Source organism: Heteronotia binoei, chromosome 11, assembly GCF_032191835.1.
Source record: "Heteronotia binoei isolate CCM8104 ecotype False Entrance Well chromosome 11, APGP_CSIRO_Hbin_v1, whole genome shotgun sequence".
In the NCBI taxonomy this organism is placed as follows: domain Eukaryota; kingdom Metazoa; phylum Chordata; class Lepidosauria; order Squamata; family Gekkonidae; genus Heteronotia; species Heteronotia binoei.
This window is the reverse complement of record NC_083233.1, coordinates 65,138,056-65,156,578: the sequence shown is the minus strand read 5'-3', so window position 1 is coordinate 65,156,578 and position 18,523 is coordinate 65,138,056. Positions and strand designations below refer to the sequence as shown.

General features: G+C 44.5%; 1 protein-coding gene across 2 annotated transcripts in view; it reads right to left on the bottom strand.

Moving 5' to 3' along the window:
* The window catches only part of TANGO2 (transport and golgi organization 2 homolog), a 96,317-nt gene that overhangs the window by 17,060 nt on the left and 60,734 nt on the right, over nucleotides 1-18,523 (bottom strand). For both annotated transcript variants that reach the window (XM_060249885.1, XM_060249886.1), the window contains one exon: nucleotides 14,113-14,183. In XM_060249885.1, coding sequence (XP_060105868.1) covers nucleotides 14,113-14,183 — 71 coding nt within the window. The remainder of the gene's footprint in view (nucleotides 1-14,112; nucleotides 14,184-18,523) is intronic.

The following is an 18,523-nucleotide window of genomic DNA, read 5'->3' as shown; positions in this document are numbered from 1 at the left end:
CAAGTGGAGAAGTGGAGAATCAAACCTGACTCTCCCAGATAAGAGTCTACACTACACCAAACTGGCTCCTCAAGAACACAATGTTCTTTTTTTAAAGACCTGCCACACAAGCATTGCCCTGAATACAAATCTAATCCCAAAGTGTGCACTTTGAGGCAGCTGTTCTACTCTGCCATGACACTTTGCGGCAAAACCAGGCAACCACTGAATGAGGGGCAACTGTTCACGACATGCATCAAGAAAAAAAAGTACTCTGGAGGTGATTTGTCCTGGGTAATAAATTATCTCACAGAGAGAGAAGAAAAGTTTTACCACTTTCGTGCTTCCTCAGATTTCTGGCTGGGGTGGTAAAGCTCTCTTCACCTATCGGCACGGTGACAAGAGCATCTGCCCAATGAAACTGACCACAGCCTGCATTTGGAAACCTGGGTCTTCTCCTGTCAAGTGGAGTCAGAAGAAATGTATGATACTTCTGGGTTTCAGATCAGTAAGAGTCTCCGCACTCCGTGGAAGCAATTACAAAGTGAACATATATGATATACAGGACTAGACTGACACTCAGTCTAGAACCATCTCTGGGCACTTGTGAATGGAGCAAGAAGCCAGCTGTGGATCCCCTTCTTCTTATTTTGCTCCAAAACACCAGTGTAGAAAACTGACGTATACATTTTTACATGACCAGACCATCTGGAAATACTTCTTTAGTCAACAGGTCATTAAAGCTGTTCACTACCCGGGGGATGATGGCCAAAACCATGAATGGTTTTAAAAGAGGCTGTGATATATTCATGGAAGAGAGGTCTATCAGTAGCTACTAGCCATAGTGACTAACAGAAACCTCCATATTATGAGGAAGTGAACCTCCGAGTACCACTTGTAGGAGGCAACATCTGGGAAGGCCTTGGTCTCTCCCCCTTGTTGTTGGTACTCCACAGTAACTGGCTGCCCACTGTGTGAGACAGGATACTGGACTCAGCGGGCCAATGGCTGATCCAGCAGGGCTCTGCTTATGTTCTTATCTGGTCTGCTGTTTTCCCAGCAACAGCCCTCCAAGATATCAAGAGAGTCTTTCCTAACACTTGCCACCTGAGATTCTTTCACCAGAAATGCAACTGCACTTCCTAAAGAAAGGATCCTATGGGATTATTCAGTGCCTTCTGGAGTCTCACAAGGGATAGGGCTTAAGCATATGCTGATGGGGGCCAGCATGATTTATTTAAGGAGGATCTACCCTGTCTTCTAGGAGGGCAGGCAGCATGGTATAGCCTACTTGTGACAGATCTGTAGGGTTGCCAACTCCAGATTTGGAAACACTCGGAGATTTGAGGGTGGTGCCTCAGAGTGGGGTTTAGGGAGGGGAGCGGCCTCGATAGGGTACGATCCTATGCAGTCCACCTTCCAAAGCAGCCATTTTCTCCAGGAGAAGTGGAATGAATGTTTTAAACAAATAATAAACAAGTGAATTCCTATAGTGTGGAGGTCAGCTGTAATTCCAGGAGAACTCCAGCCCCCAGCTAGAGGCTGGCAACCCTACAGTTGTCAGAAGTAATGATTGGTATTTGAATGGGGGACCACCAAGAAAAATATCGACAGAGGGAGGCCACAGCAAACCACCTCTGTTTCTCTTTTGTCTCGAAAGCCCCTTGCTGTGACTTGATGGCGGCTACTTCTGTACCCTTTCTGCTTCAAAAGGTTTTGAAGTGGTTTCAATAAAAACGGAAAGAATGAAAACCAAAGTTAAAAATCAAGCTACTCAGTAGTAGTAAGTGGCATAATACACACACACACACACACAAAGCCAGCCATAGACTGCTAAAGCGACTTAGAAACAACTATACTGAGAGATGGTGGGTCTCAGGACCATTATGTCTGTCCTACTGTGGACACATCTAACACCAAATCAAACTTGGTCTTCCACATACAACATAGAGGCAGGTGTATACGCAATGGCTTTTACCTTGGGACTACATTCTTCACATCTGTTCACCCTCATCCTATTTAGACCCAGTAACTGTATTAGGTAGAAGAAGAAGAGACCGGATTTATATCCCGCCCTTCGCTACCCAAAGGAGTCTCAGAGTGGCTTACAATCGCCTTTCCCTTCCCACAACAGACACCCCGTGAGGTAGGTGGGGCTGAGAGAGCTCTGACAGAAACTGCTCCTGAGCAGAACAGCTTTGAGAGAACTTGTGGCTGACCCAAGGTCACATCAGCAGGTGCTTGCGGAGGAGTAGGGAATCAAACCCATCCTCCCAGATAAGAGTCCGTGCACTTAACCACTGCACCCAACAGCATTCAGCACCTAACAAGCTGGCTTTGCCTATACGACACTCTCTTTGTTACGCAGAGATGCGTCTGCTCATCTACGGTGCAACAGGGGAACTGCCACATTACTTCGTTATAAGAAGCTTTCAAAGGAGCTGGTGCCAAACAGCAGCATGAGCATGCTCTCACTCTTGGAAAGTCCAGATAATTCACGTCGCTGCAGGGTCACCACGTTGGTCAAGACCCGGTTCTGTAACATAGCGAGTGCAGCGATTCAACTGAGCCCGACTGCACGCTTCCGGGAGACAAAAGATTGTATAGCACTCTGGGTGCTAAAAGCACACTACAAACGGCTTAATAAAAATTACACTTCATCCCCACCCCCCCTCGCATGGATAAAGGCACATTTCTCACACAGGCTTCGTAATGGTGCGCAGCAACACTGGCTGGCAGCAGAGCTCTCTCCTCAGCAGTGCCCTACATTTGCTGGCTGTAATCCAACAGAACAAGCAGGAGCTGAGTAACATAATGATCTCTCTCTCTCCCCCCGACCCTCCAAGAGTAGCTACTCCCCTCCCTGCGGAGCCCGCATTTTGCAGAGAATGAACTCTGCTGATGCAGAGACATCAGGGTCGGCACAGTCGAAGCCTCTGGATGCAGGATTCTTTTTATTATAATTTTGTGCCGTGGTGTGAAGAAGCGATGGCACATCTTTCAACGTAGAATTAAGGCATAAGAAAACAAAGCACTGAGAGACGGAGCTGCCCAGCTTTCCCATTTTTAATTTAAGGCTAGTCTGAAAGATTTTTGAATGAAAGAAGAATGAAGAGACGGAGCCTCTTGTCCTATAGCGATTCGGGGATTTTTTTAAAAAAAAACAAAAACTAATGAAGCCTGTCATCAAATCCTAGGCCAGGGGTGGCCAAACTGTGGCTCGGGAGCCACGTGTGGCTCTTTCACACATATTGTGAGAGCCAGTCTGGTGCAGTGATTAAGTGCGTGGACTCTTATCTGGGAGAACCAGATTTGATTCCCCACTCCTCCATTTGCAGCTGCTGGTATGGCCTTGGGTCAGCCATAGCTCTGGCAGAGGTTGTCCTTGAAAGGGCAGCTGCTGGGAGAGCCCTCTCACCCCCAACCACCTCACAGAGTGTCTGTTGTGGGGAGAGAAGATATAGGAGATTGTAGGCTGCTCTGAGTCTCAGATTCAGAGAGAAGGGCAGGGTATAAATATGCAATTCTTCTTCTTCTCAAAGCCCTCATCTGCCCTGTGGGTCAAACTGGAGAAGGCATTTGTCTCTTTAAATCACTTCTCCAAGCCAAGCCAGCTGGCAGCTTGGACAACGCATTTAAAGTAAAAGTTGCTTTCTTTCCACCTCTCCTTCCCTCCCATCTATTTGCCTGCCTGCCTTCCTTTTTTGTCTTGTGGCTCTCATACATCTGATGTTCATGTCTTGCGGCTCTCAAACATCTGACATTTATTCTCTGAGGCTCTTATATTAAGCAAGTTTGGCCACCCCTGTCCTAGGCCTTACAGGCCATCTAGTTTGATTCCTCACTCAACAGCTTTTCTAGTCGATGGCTACGTTGCTTCCCTCTGAAAATTCATGCTGTGGACCGGCCAAGAGGATCTGCGTTGTAGCTACTTCTGCAGAACTAAAGCTCCAGAAAGCTCTCCCTCTGAAGCACGCAGTGACCACGGCAGCATTCACCAAGAACTCTTACTTGAAATTGCTGTTCCCTTTAATGACCTGCAAATGATAGCCTTAGTGGGGATGAGCTAATACAGCAGAGCTGGATTCCTCCAGCGGTGCTGCTGGGTTCCTAATGATGCTTCACTAAAAGCCAGGGCTGGCGATATTTTCCACTTTTTTTAAAAAAAAAAGTGACTCAGCAGCCTGCATTCATGATATGCAAATTTGAATACATCTACTTATTCTGCATAGCTGATTGGACTAGAAGAGGCAGGAGACCCGCCTTGACAACAGAGTTGGCTCAATCCTTTCCTGGCTTTAGGCATCGCCTGCACTCTCTCTCAGAGAATGAGATCTCCAGCAGTGTTCCCTCTAAGCTGAGCTACTGTGAGCCAGCTCACAGGTTTTTTTATCCTCCGGCTCACACATTTTTTGTCTTAGCTCAGGAAAAATGGCCCCCACAGAGCAAACTAATTTATGCAGTATATCATAACTTCAATGCCAGTGGTGCACAAAGTGGAATTGTTGCTCACAAGACCTAGGGCAGTTCCGCAGGGCCTGTAAGACAGCCCTCTTCCGGCAGGCCTATAACACCTAACTGATAATGAGAACATCTCTGGATGGAACAAAATGCTTCTATAGACCGCTGGTTTTATCTTGTCTTGTTTTATTAATTATGGTTTTAATTGTATTTGTAAATGTTTTAAATCGAATTGTATGAATTATTGTGCTGTGAGCCACCCTGAGACACTTCGGTGGGAAGGGCGGGATATAAGTCCACTAAATAAATAAATAAATAAGACTCCACAGCTTAGAGGGAGTATTGATCTCCAGCACCTTTAACTCCAGTTTGACTTGATGTCATGGAACATTTACACTTTGTCATTGCTTGTATATTCACATAAAATCACTAGAATCAGCTGTGCCTACAATTAATTTTGAAAGTTACATCTCCAATTTTTAGCTTATTTCCGATATATATATATCGGAAATATATATATTTGTTCCTGTTTCTCTCCCCAGCGGGGAATAGGGTTGCCAGGTCTGTGTTGGAAAATACCTGGAGACTTTTGGGGGGTGGATCCAAGGGAGAGCGGGGCCTGGGAAGGGGAAGGGGAGGGGCCTCAGCATGGTCCAATGCCATAGAGTCCACCCTACAAAGCAGCCCTTTTCTCCAAGGGAGCTGATCTCTGCCAGCTGGAGATCAGTTGTAAAAGTGGGAGATCTCCAGGCCTTCCCTGGAGGCTGGCAACCCCAATGGGGACCCAAAGTAGCTTTCAATATCATTCTCCTAATCTCCATTTTATCCTCCTAACAACCACTCTGTGAAGTAGGTTGGGTGAGTTTGAGAAATAATCCAATCCACGCTTGGGAGTTTGCTTTGTTTGGATTATGCAGTTGGTTGCACCTGGATTTTGCAAAAGGACAATTACTGACTGCAGGCCACTAATACAACAATGAGGCCTTCGAAGTACAAGCACTAAACTATAACAAACAGCAGAGAAAGAAAGAACAACAGGTAAGCTTAACTACAAGAGGAAACATTCAATCAACCCTGAACACTAGGGAATGCACCGCAGCTCCCCCTGGGGTACAGGTGGACTAAACAACTTTTCCAGCAATATTTTACATTAATTAGACTTTTCACAAGCTGTCACTTCTCCAAAAGTGTGTGACTGGCCCACCATCCAGTGAGTTTCAAAGGAAGAATGGGGATTCGAACTGGGAACTCCTAGGTCCTAGTCTGAAACTCTAACCACGGCACCGTGTTGTTGCAAAAAGTTCTACATTAATTCAGGATCCTTGTAAAATAGAAGTCTTATTCTAGCACACTCCCAACATTGTTGGAAACATCTGTTAAGTTTCATATACCTGGCTCCTGTGGATTCTTTGTCCGGCCCTTTCAAGAGAAGCCCAGGACAACAGAAGTGTGGACCCATGCTAGATCCATTGGAGATACAGAGCAGTGCCAATTGAAATACTTTAGAGAGTATATATGGGGGCAGGGCTTTTTTTGAGCAGGAACACAGTTCTGGCTGGCTTGGTGTCAGGAGGTGTGGCCTAATATGCAAATGACTTTTGTTGAACTTTTTTTTACAAAAGCCCCATGTTGAACAATGGTGACATCAGTGGGTGTGGCCTAATATGCAAATGATTTCCTGCTGGGCTTTTCCCTACAAAAAAGCCCTGTATGAGGGTACCTTGAATAAGACTCTAGACAAATTTAATATACTGTGAAATTAAATTTTATTTTATGATATGCCAGTCCCTTGGTGAGCTGCCTGAGGACGGATTGATTCCAAAAGTGGATGGAAGCAGTTGTCCGGTTGCAGCCACACCTTTTTGGGAATTGAAGTCACACCTATTTGGGAATTATTGGACTTGTAGGAAGTCCTACGAACAAAGAAGAATATTGGATGGACTGTAAAATACTTATTGATTAACATGTGAATATACTGTGATTAAAACATTGTTTTTCAATATATGTATTAGTAAAAACTCTCACAGAGTGTTTAATAGTTATAAGCCTTACAAGGCACAGTTTGGCTTGATCATTCTCCAGTCACATGACCGGCCTGCTGGAGATGCATCATTCCTGGAAATGTCCTCCAAAGCAAGCCACAGCCATATGCTGCTAAGTCAATTAAAAACATTAATACTGCAGCATTAGACCATTCTAAGGCATACTTTGCCACAAAGGAAGGGGGTTCCCTTTTCTGCTGGTTATGGTGCCTCTGTGCTTTAATTGGTTCCCCCCCCCTCGAAAAAATACTCCCTGAAAACCGCGACTGACCGTATGGTGACTTGCCTACTTGGTGCGAAGGTAGCGGACATTACATGTGTTGTAGATAAGCTGATAGACAGTGCTGGGAAGGAGCCAGTGGTCGTGGTGCATGTAGGCACCAACGATGTGAGGAAATGCAGTTGTGAGGTCCTGGAGGAAAAATTTAGGCTGCTAGGCAGGAGACTTAAGGCCAGGACCTCCAAGGTAGCTTTCTCAGAAATGCTACCTGTTCCACGTGCAGGGCTGGAGAGACAGGCACAAAATAGAAGTCTCAATGTGTGGATGAGACGATGGTGTAGGGAGGAAGGGTTTAAATTTGTTAGGCATTGGGATGCTTTCTGGAACAAGCGGGAGCTGTACAAAAGAGACGGTCTCCACTTGTTCCCAGATGGAACCAGGCTGCTAGCGCTTAAAATTAAAAAGGTTGCAGAGCAGTTTTTAAACTAAATCTTGGGGGAAAGCCGATAGGAGATGAAATGTCTCTATTTCGGGAGGACTCATCTCAAAGAGATGAAGCGTTAGCTATTACTTCTACCGGGTAATGGATCAGAGTTGTCCACTGAGATGGTGACAAACAGTATGGACTGTCTGCCAAAGTCTCGAGGCAGCAGGAGGAAGGTGGCGGGTCTAACTTGCCTGGGAAATTATAGATGTTTGTATACAAATGCTAGAAGTGTTCAAAGTAAAATTGGTGAGTTGGAATGTTTAGTGTTGGGGGAAAACATAGACACTGCAGGAATTTCAGAAACTTGGTGGAATGAAAAGAATCAGTGGGACATGGTGATTCCTGGATATAAGTTATATCGGAAGGATAGGGAGGGAAGGGTTGGAAGTAGGGTGGCTCTGTATGTCAGAGAGGGTATACAGTCCAGTAAGACTGAGGTCAGAGAATTAGATTCCCTTCTAGAAATGCTTTGGGTTGAAATAGAGGGCCCAAAAGGAAATTTAACTATGGGAGTTTGTTATCGCCCACCAAATCAAAAGGTAGAGGACCATTATAATATGATGGAAGGATTAAAGATAGTGGCTAAACATAAAAACTGTGGCATAATAGGTGATTTTAACTACCCGCAGATTGATTGGGTTAATATGTGTTCTGGTCGAGAGAAAGAGATTGAGTTTCTAGATGCTCTCAATGACTGTGCTATGGAGCAGATGGTCACAGAACCTACCAGGGGTGGGGCGATCCTGGATTAGGTCCTAAGTAATGCCCAAGACTTGGTGAGAGATGTAAAAGTGATTGCACCGCTTGGGAGCAGTGACCATAACGTTATTGATTTCACCATTTGTATAAATAGGGAGTTGCCCCAAAAGACCAGCACAACCACGTTTAACTTTAAAAAGGGTAAATTCTCTGAGATGAGGAGACATGTGAAGAGGAAACCGAAAGGAAAGGTAAATATAGTCAAACCCTTGGGGAAGCTTGGAGGCTATTTAAAACTACAATCCTAGAAGCTCAGATAAAATATATACCACAAGTTAGGAAAGGCACAAACAGGTATAAGAAAAGGCCTGCATGGTTAACAAACAAAGTAATGGAAGCTGTAAAAGGTAAGAAGGATTCCTTTAAGTGGTGGAAAGCTAGTCCAACTGAGATTAATAAAAGGGAACACAGGCTGTGGCAAATCAAATGCAATACTGTGATCAGGTAGGCAAAAAGGGACTATGAGGAGCATATTGCAAAAAACATAAAGACCAACAATAAAAGTTTCTTCAAATATATTATAAGCAGGAAACCAGTCAGGGAGGCAGTGAGGCCCTTGGATGCCCAAGGGGTAAAAGGATTACTGAAGGGGGATAGGGAAATGGCTGAGAAGCTGAATGCATTTTTTGCCTCCGTCTTCACTGTGGAAGATGAGAAGTGTTTGCCCACTCCAGAACCGCTAATTTTGGAAGGGGTGTTGAAAGACCTGAGTCAGATTGAGGTGACAAGAGAGGAGGTCCTACAACTGATAGACGAATTAAAAACTAATAAGTTACCAGGTCCGGATGGCATACATCCAAGAGTTCTGAAAGAACTCAAAGGTGAACTTCTGGATCTCCTGACAAAAATATGTAATCTTTCATTGAAATCTGCCTCCGTTCCTGAGGACTGGAAGGTAGCAAATGTCACCCCCATCTTTAAAAAGGGGTCCAGAGGAGATCTGGGAAACTACAGGCCAGTCAGTCTGACTTCAATACCGGGAAAGTTGGTAGAAACCATTATCAAGGACGGAATGAGTAGGCACATTGATGAACACAAATTACTGAGGAAGACTCAGCATTGGTTCTGTAAGGGAAGATCTTGCCTCACTAACCTGTTGCAGTTCTTTGAGGGGGTGAACAAACATATGGACAAAGGGGACCCAATAGATGTTGTTTATCTTGACTTCCAGAAAGCTTTTGATAAAGTTCCTCATCAAAGGCTCTTTAGTAAGCTCGAGAGTCATGGAGTAAAAGGACAGGTCCTCTTGTGGATCAAAAACTGGCTAATTAATAGGAAGCAGAGAGTGAGTATAAATGGGCAGTCTTTGCAGTGCAGAACGGTAAACAGTGGGGTGCCACAGGGTTCAGTACTGGGTCCCATGCTCTTTAACTTGTTCATTAATGATTTGGAGTTGAGAGTAAGCAGTGAAGTGGCCAAGTTTGCAGATGACACTAAATTGTTCAGGGTGGTGAGAACCAGAGAGGATTGTGAAGAACTCCAAAGGGATCTGTTGAGGCTGGGTGAGTGGGCGTCAACGTGGCAGATGAAGTTCAGTGTGGCCAAGTGCAAAGTAATGCACACTAGGACCAAGAATCCTAGCTACAAATACAAGTTGATGGGTTGTGAACTGGCAGAGACTGATCAAGAGAGAGATCTTGGGGTCGTGGTAGATAACTCACTGAAAATGTCAAGACAGTGTGCGTTTGCAATAAAAAAGGCCAACGCCATGCTGGGAATTATTAGGAAGGGAATTGAAAACAAATCAGCCAGTATCATAATGCCCCTGTATAAATCAATGGTGCGGTCTCATTTGGAATACCGTGTACAATTTTGGTCACATCACCTCAAAAAGGATATTATAGCATTGGGAAAAGTCCAGAAAAGGGCAACTAGAATGAATAAAAATTTGGAACACTTTCCCTATGAAGAAAAGTTAAAACGCTTAGGGCTCTTTAGCTTGGAGAAACGTCGACTGCGAGGTGACACGATAGACGTTTACAAGATTATGCATGGGATGGAGAAAGTAGAGAAAGAAGTACTTTTCTCCCTTTCTCACAATACAAGAACTTGTGAGCATTCAATTAAATTGCTGAGCAGTCAGGTTAAAACAGGTAAAAGGAAGTACTTCTTCACCCAAAGGGTGATCAACATTTGGAATTCACTGCCACAGGAAGTGGTGGCGGCTACCAGCATAGCCAGCTTCAAGAGCTGATTGGATAAAAATATGGAGCAGAGGTACATCAGTGGCCATTAGCCACAGTATATTACTGGAACTGTCTGGGGCAGTGATGCTCTGTATTCTTGGTGCTTGGGGAGGGGGGTGGAAAGTGGAAGGGCTTCTAGACCCACTTGTGAACCTCCTGATGGCACTTGGGGGGGGGTGGGTTTGGCCACTGTGTGACACAGGCCCTTTTCACACTTACCAGTGGAAACCGGAAGGGAGTCGGTATTGTGCTGCTTGCAGTAATCCGAGACAGGGACGGGAGTTTTCAGACACATGTTTTTTTTTCCCGGTAGGGTTCCGTGATTGAAGCGAGCCATTTCACACTCTTCCGCTCTTATCTTGCTTTCACCAGCGCCAGCCGTTTTTGCCTGCCGCCTCGCGATCTCCAGCTTATTTTTTTTTTTTGGAACGTCGGGCTAAGATCGCTATAGCGACGTATCACAACAGCAACACCATAGAGATGGCTAGGCTCTATTGTGATAAGTTACCAGGTTTCAGCGGTGGCGATATCTGGCATCTTAATGGAGCCCAGGCATCCCTATGGTGATGCTGTTGTGATACGTCGCTATAGCGCTATAGCAATCTTAGCCCGACGTTCCAAAAAAAAAAAAGCCGGAGATCGCGCGCGCCGGCAGGCGAAAAAGGGCGCGAAAACTGCTCCCAGGTTAGATACTGGACATTTCACACAGCACCCCATAGCGATTTCAACCCGGAAGGAGGGGTTGAAAAGTGGAAGAAGCTGCTCTTTGTTTGTAACGACTCAGGCACGCCTCACTACCGGGACAGCCGCGGGAGTGTGTGAAAAGGTGAGAGTATTCCGGTAGCAGCCAGTTACTGAATCGGGTCTGTCTGAAATGCCAGCAGAAACCCGTTACTGTTCAGTAACTGACCAGCTTCCATACCGGAATACATAGACTGTGTGAAAAAGCCCACAGAGTGTTGGACTGGATGGGCCATTGGCCTGATCCAACATGGCTTCTCTTATGTTCTTATGAAAAGTGAACTAAAAATATACATTAGAATGCCCCCATATCAACCGCAGAATCTGCTGCCCCCATATCAACAGCAGAATTTGTATGAATAATGTGGGTCAAAAAGTGACTTGTCTGGAATCTGGGTAAAAAGGCCCCAAGAGTACAGGGCTTTTTTGTAGCAGGAATTCCTTTGCATATTAGGCCACACTCCCCCAATGCAGCCAATCCTCCTTAGTAAGCCAATCCTTACTAAGAGCCCTGTAAGTTCTTGGAGGATTGGCTTCATCAGGTGTGTGTGGCCTCATATGCAAAGGAATTCCTGCTGCAAAAAAGCCTTGCCCAAGACTCACATGTGCATGGCTCACACTGCAATGGGACTTCCTACAAAACGTCTACCAGCACAATCTCATGCAGAATTACTCCTGCCAACGTGTTGGACGTAGATTCAGATTTGCATTAGAGCATGGACAGAGTGCCAAATAGAATTGCACTAATCTTGATCATTTGCACTAACCTGCCTTAACAAAGTATTATATATGTGTTCAAAGTATCATGTTTGCAGTGTTATATTCGCTGAGCTCACCTTAAAAGTATTACAGGGCCTTTCCCATGATTTTGGTTCCAACGTCCTAACTAAGAACAATGGGCTACTGTTAGATATGAGATATAAGTCTCCTCTTTAGCAGAGACTCGTTATCTTCATTTTGTTCTGTAAACATCTTTTGGTGGAAAATAAGCTATCTTTCTACCTCCGGGAGTCACCGGGAGCCTATCTCTAGAAGAAGGTCAAATCTCCCTGCTACAGCAGGAGCTCTGCACTTACTCATCCTGGAATTGGGCCAGGAGGCCTACACTGGAGTCGAATAGGGAAGGGGGCGAAACTGCAGATATGAAGTATAGGGAAATGGGGCACGGGGATTCAGATTAGCGGCCTCTGGGTGATATCTATTCATCTCTCGCTTCTACGTTGGGATATGGGATTTATTTGACCAATGAATGTAATCAGAATGTCAAAGGCGAAGACCGGTGTAGCCAATCTGTAAGTTGGCCTTTGTTTACAGAAAGGTATAAGATGTTGTGACTATGGGGAAGAATTTCGGAGGAGAACGGAGGAGAACGGGGTGTATGGTTTGTTTTCTCTTCCCCACATTAATGTGAAAAAACAATAAAAGAGATCTGCGCATCAACTCTTCTGCGCCTCTGTCATTCGGGAAGTCCTTTGTTTGGGAAGAAGGGGACTTCATGTATGTGCAACAAACGTCCACTGATTTCAAGGGACTTAGGCTTGAGTAAATCTCCCTAAGATTGCACTGCTTACCTGCATATACTAACAAATGGGATGTTCTTGGGAACAATTTTTTTGAATTTTTTTTATCTATGTGTGCGCATGGGTGCATGCCTAGAAGCCATGGTAACTTCTGGCAACCCCTACTGTGGCATGGAGGATGTTTTCAGAGAGGTGGCTTGGTATCCTGCCTCTGCCTCCTGGTATTCCTTGGAGGTCTCCCATCCAAGTACATGCCAGATCAGGCTTGCCTGGGCTATCCAGGTCAGGGCAGTTCTTGAGAACTACTGCTGAACTGGTAGTCTCTCTCTCTCTTTTCTGTCATTCACATTTAGACCTTCTTGACTCACTTAATCAGAATTTATTCTGGCTCTGTCTGACAGAATAAAGGAGAGTGCAGCTAGTGTTTTCTAAGTATGGTAGTTTCCAGCCTTTCCAAAACTGGAAGCCACCTTTAACATCAACATGGAACCCAGTTTTCCTAGTTTAACACAGAAGTTCCTCTCTTTGCTCACACTTCAGTCATTAAAAATATTTAGATCCTGTCTTTCCCTTGTGGCTGAAGATGGCTTTCAATTCCAAATCAGAAATACACTCAATACAGTAAAACCCTATTCATCCCTCCCCAGGAAAACTGACTGAGGACAGAATACCAGGAAGGGGTGGGTAGAGCTGGGGTCTGCCAGCTGACGCAGGCCCCATCCATCACAATCAGCATGGCCCAACAGCTCCTCTATGGTCATGAGGACAAGAGTAAAACCCATTCAATTGCTTGGTACTGTGGCCTTGATTTTCCCTCACAGGGGAACAAGGTGGCAGAGACCCAAGAGGGTGGGATGGATTACACCACTGCAAACTTTGTGGAAGCTCACATTTAGGAATCTAGGTTTTAAAACTGTACAAACAGCAAACCAAGAAGGGGGGAAGTTGCTGCTGTTCTATTTCTCTCCATGTAGGGTTTAAAAAAAATTAAATGAATATTCAATATCTGATATGCAGACAAAGGTAAGTCCATCTGGCCACCTCCTTCCTCTTCATGTGTGAACCAAGCATGAGTAGACCATCAGGCCATCTGTACTTGTCCCATTTTGACTCGCTAGAGTTCTGTCTGATCTCAGGCAAAGATCCTTCCCTAGCACCAGGGCTTTTTTTGAGCAGGAATGCACAGGAACGCAGCTCTGGCTGGCTTGGTGTCAGGGGGTGTGGCCTAATATGCAAATGAGTTCTTGCTGGGCTTTTCTCTACAAAAAGCCCCGCGTGACACAATGGTGCCATCAGGAGGTGTGGCCTAACATGCAAATGAGTTCCGTCCGGGCTTCTTCCACAAAAAGCCCCACGCGAAACAATGGTGCTATCAGGGGGTGTGGCCTAATATACAAATGGGTTCATGCAGGTCTTTTTCTGCAAAAAAAGTCCTGCCTAGCACAAACCCTTAAACTGGAGGTGATGGTCCTCCAAGCATGGAGAGCGCATGTTCTGCTGCTGAGCGCTGGCCTTGCCCCTTCCAAATTTTAGCTGAGCACACTAAGCACAAGGCCAGAGCATTTGCTAATTAACAGACCATTGCATAGAATTCCTGTTATCGAGTCTCTATGTTCTGTTTTCAAGGCAAAGCATACAATGCACGCACACATCCCAACACACACGCCGTCATTTTTAAAACAAACCGGAATACCCACAGTTTTCCGATATAACCCACCGGGATTTAGGAAGACAGGCTCAGGGTCTCCTTTGCTTCCGTAATAGTAAATTACATCTCCCTTGATGGTGCTAAAAGATAAAAATAGAGAGAGAGTTCTCCTTGCAAAATGGCAACTCAGATCTTTGGATAAGTTCTAATTTCATGCAACCGTCAACACAGCAAGACATTTTTTGCAGTTCAGAGACTGGCCAATTACTTAGTTTCCTTCATTTAAAAAACAAAGAAGTCAGATTAAATACTTGAGCTAAAGCCACTGCTTAAACAACTGTTTTAAAAGGGGAAGGGGGGGGGGAGAAAGAGAAACCACATGGAAAAGTATTCTTATCAGTGTAATACCAACTACAAAATATATTAGATAATATATCTTGTTAGCAAAGCACAGGCATTCAGCAGACTTGTAATTACCCAAACCATACATTTGGTTCCCGCCCACCTTCCACTGATTTATTTCTCCAATCGTTCCCCATATTGGATGGGCACCAGAGGGCGCTCCAACGGCATCTGATCCACAGCTGTCAGCATCCTACCCAGTGCTGACCGCCCCCCTCCCCCATCCCATCGGCGCTGCAGAGTCAACAATGCTGTGGTTTTACTGTTTCACATAAGTTCCTTTTGGCATCAAGCCCCATAGTATGTGACAAGAGCACATTCCAATCTAGACACCAGACAGCCGGATTTGCTCCACCACTCTGTCTTCATTTTTTCTGCCTCCAGATCTCTGCCGCTTATTTTATTTGCCAATAATTGTGCAACTTTACACACAAAGTCCTTTTTTTAAATACAGTAACACCCTGGAATTCCAAAATATGAATCAAGGCATGCAAATTAAGGACCCAGTATACAATACATAAGTTCAGCTTATTTATTTTATTTTATTACACTTATATTCCCACCCTCCCCTGACGGGCTCAGGGCGGGATGCATAAGGATGGGCAGTCTACTGTGTTAAGTCTATTAAAGCAACAGAAAAGAGCAAGAGTCCAGTAGCACCTTAAAGTCTAACAAAATTTGTGGCAGGTTGTAAGCTTTCATGAGCCACTGCTCACCTCTTCAGGTATCTGAAGGAGGTGGGTAAAAACGAATGGAACTCATCTTGACGAATCAGCTACGCTTTGGAAACTCAGAATCAAATGCTAATTCTAAAAAGCTTATGTATGAAGAAGCTCAAAAACCTATCTTCTGAGAAGCATGCTGTATCTGAGCAATATTATGAAGCAATTTTGTACCCCTGAAACTGCAAGGTTCACAGCTACTAAACTGAGGGAAACCCATGGGTAATACCTTGCAAGAAGGAATGGCTGATCCATCGTACGTAACCTGATGAAAGCAGTGAAGTTAAAAAGTCTGAGAAAACCATTGTATAAGTCGCCTGTTGTTATCCTAAACTTCCAACACAATCCTAAGCAGAGGAACACCTTTTTAAACCCACTGACTTCAGAACTGCACTGCAGGTGACTTCTAGTGCGGGATTATGAACTTAATGGACTGTTTTGATCTAATTTTACAAATCGTGAACATGCTGGAGGCACTACGTGCAGGGTATGTATCAGATTTGATCCCTCAAAAGTACAGTAGCATTATACCATTTCTGGTATTTATATATTTACTTTTACGTCACCTCACCTCTCCAGACTCCTGTTTGAAGTGACTTACAATTAAAGTAATAATAAGCGTAAAAACAGCTAGTAAAGCAAGCCCAGGGACATAAAAACAGCATAAAACTGTCCATAAGACTAATCTCAGATCACAAGTAGACCACAGATGACCTGGAAAAAGAAAAATCCTGATCAGTGGCAATTTACATATGTAATAGGAAAGGAAGACTGCAGATTTATACCCCTCCCTTCTCTCTGAATTAGAGACTCAGAGCGGCTTACAATATCCTCTCCCCCCACAACAGACAGCCTGTGAGGTGGGTGGGGCTGAGAGGGTTCTCACAGCAGCTGCCCTTTGAAGGACAACTCCAGCGGATAGCTATGGCTGACCCAAGGCCATTCCAGCAGCTGTAAGTGGAGGAGTGGGGAATCAAACCTGGTCCTCTCAGATAAGAGTCAGCACAACCACTACACCAAACCGGCTCTCAATTCTCTGATCACCTAGGCAAGACTTGCTTTACATGCAGAAGGTCCTGGGTTCATTCCCCAGCATCTTCAGCTTGTCCAAAGGAGCACAGTTAGTCCATGCTCTGCCTGATATTCTAGTGAGTACTGCCAGTTAAAGGAGACAATATTGAGGGCAGATGGACCTACAACTGAGGCCCATCAAGCAGCTTAATTTGTTCATACATTCTCTAGTAACTTCCTGAAATATGCAGCATTTCTGAGCAAAATTCTTCAGTTGCAGTAGTTGCACAGGGGCTCCTATGTCAAGGCAGCCATGTCAAGAAAGGATTCTTGCCAATGTTATATGCATCATAATAATCTTGGTAACCTGTGCTTCTTTATAGTTATGCTATTTGCACTGTTATGCCTCTGCACTATTATGTCTTTGGACTAATGTTATAAATACTCTCTCTATCCTGGTTACAGATTCTCTGCAGGCCAAGACACATTCCTCAGCACAACTGTGAAGGTCATCTGTTATCTGTCCAGCCAGAGACACTAACTTTTGCTTTTACAGACAGTGGGTAGGATCTGGCAGGAGGGGCAAGTATCTGTCTAGCAATACCTTTTGAATTGTCATTCCCATGCCTGCTTCGTGCCTAGTTGATTAGCAAGGTATAAATGTGTTGTTTGGCCCCAAGAGGTCAGTTCTATCAAAGAACGTCTCGACTATGAACATGATGCTCATTAAATAAAAGCCTTATTGAATTATATCAACTAAGTCAATGAGAAATGTGCAGAACTTGATAGGCCACCCCATCACTCCTGGCACCTATCGAAAGAAGCTGATTGCATTGTCAGACTCACCCATGTGGGTTTTTTCTCCATGTCATATCGTTGGTCCCAGGGTCAGGGCAATCAAGTATCTTTCCAACATAACCAGAAGCAGGATGGGGGCAGTAGCATCGCTGCTGGAAAGGCATAACCCTAAGAGAGGAACCATCTGAAGACCAGAGTAGCCAGTGCATTTATGAAATTCAGCTCTTTGCCTGGATATAGAGCATTTCAAATAAATCTAGCAGCATGTCAACACCGGTGAAATGGGAAGAAAACTGGATGAGGCATCAATCCCGTGGACTGCTAGCTGCCATTAGATGGCTCACTCTCAACATCCTTCAATTCCCTTCAGCCGACATGGAAAAGCAATTCCTCAAACTGCTCTCTGTCTATTGGGCTGGATGCTAGTATGAGCTCACATCAAGCAGTATTTCACTCAAGCGATTCAGTTATTATTTACAGTGGGGAGGAGGAGGCATTTCTGTGGCCACTGACAAACAAAATACATTTGCAGTTGAGATTTTAATTATACACAAATCTTCAAAGTGTAGAAGAGATGTCTGCCTTGTTGATGAGGGTTGTCGTCCCCCCACCCCACTTATCTTGGGGATAAATAACAACTTACAACAGAATTGAATTCTTCCTCCCACACACACCAACGTTAATAGTATAAAGCTTTTTACTCAGTAGATGAACGACCATTTCCAACATTTCGTTTTGTTAGAGAATGGAGGGAGATGCACCGATAGCTTGATGCAAACAAAAGCGAGCCAGATAAAATCTCATTAAGCTAAATGGGATGCATTGGGAGTTAAGCTGTCTAACTAAGCAAAATTGTTCTTTATTTGGCTATTTATAACCTATTCTATACATAGTAGCTCGAATGGAAGCTGAGATTTATGCTCTTCCCTTTCGAAAGCATTCTGAACTCTCCTAAAAACAAAACAAACAAAACAAACCCCCACCCTGCCTTCTTTGTAAATTATGTGCAGCAGAAACAGCAGGGGGAGAGATTCAAAAGCATTTATTTAGTTATTCGAAACACTGGGAAGTCTTCCTTTCTCCCAGAGACTGGGACCCAAGGCAGTAACAAGAATAAAACCTATTATCCCAGGGAAAAAAAAAATTAAGCAATGGAACAAAAGATAACAGCCAAAGGACAACTAATTATGCCCTCTTGACTGACCAAAGCCCAATGAGAATTCAAACAATGTCTTAAGTTCTTAAGATCTTATCCAACATTTTAAAGGAATCTCAAAAGCCCCAGAGCTCAGTTTTGCAACCCCTTCAAAATGCCACCAGGATAGAGGTCTTTCCTCAATTCTTACAGGAAAGCCTTTATATCAAATCGGCAGACACAGGAAAAGCCTGTAATTGTCAGCAACTTTTCACACCTTAACATAGGGGCGTCAAACATGCGGCCTGGGGGCCAAATCAGGCCCCTGGAATGCTCCTATCAGGCCCCCAAGCAACTGGCTGTCATCTGCTTCCTTCTCCTTCTCTCTTGCTTCCTTTTGCATCACAGCTTG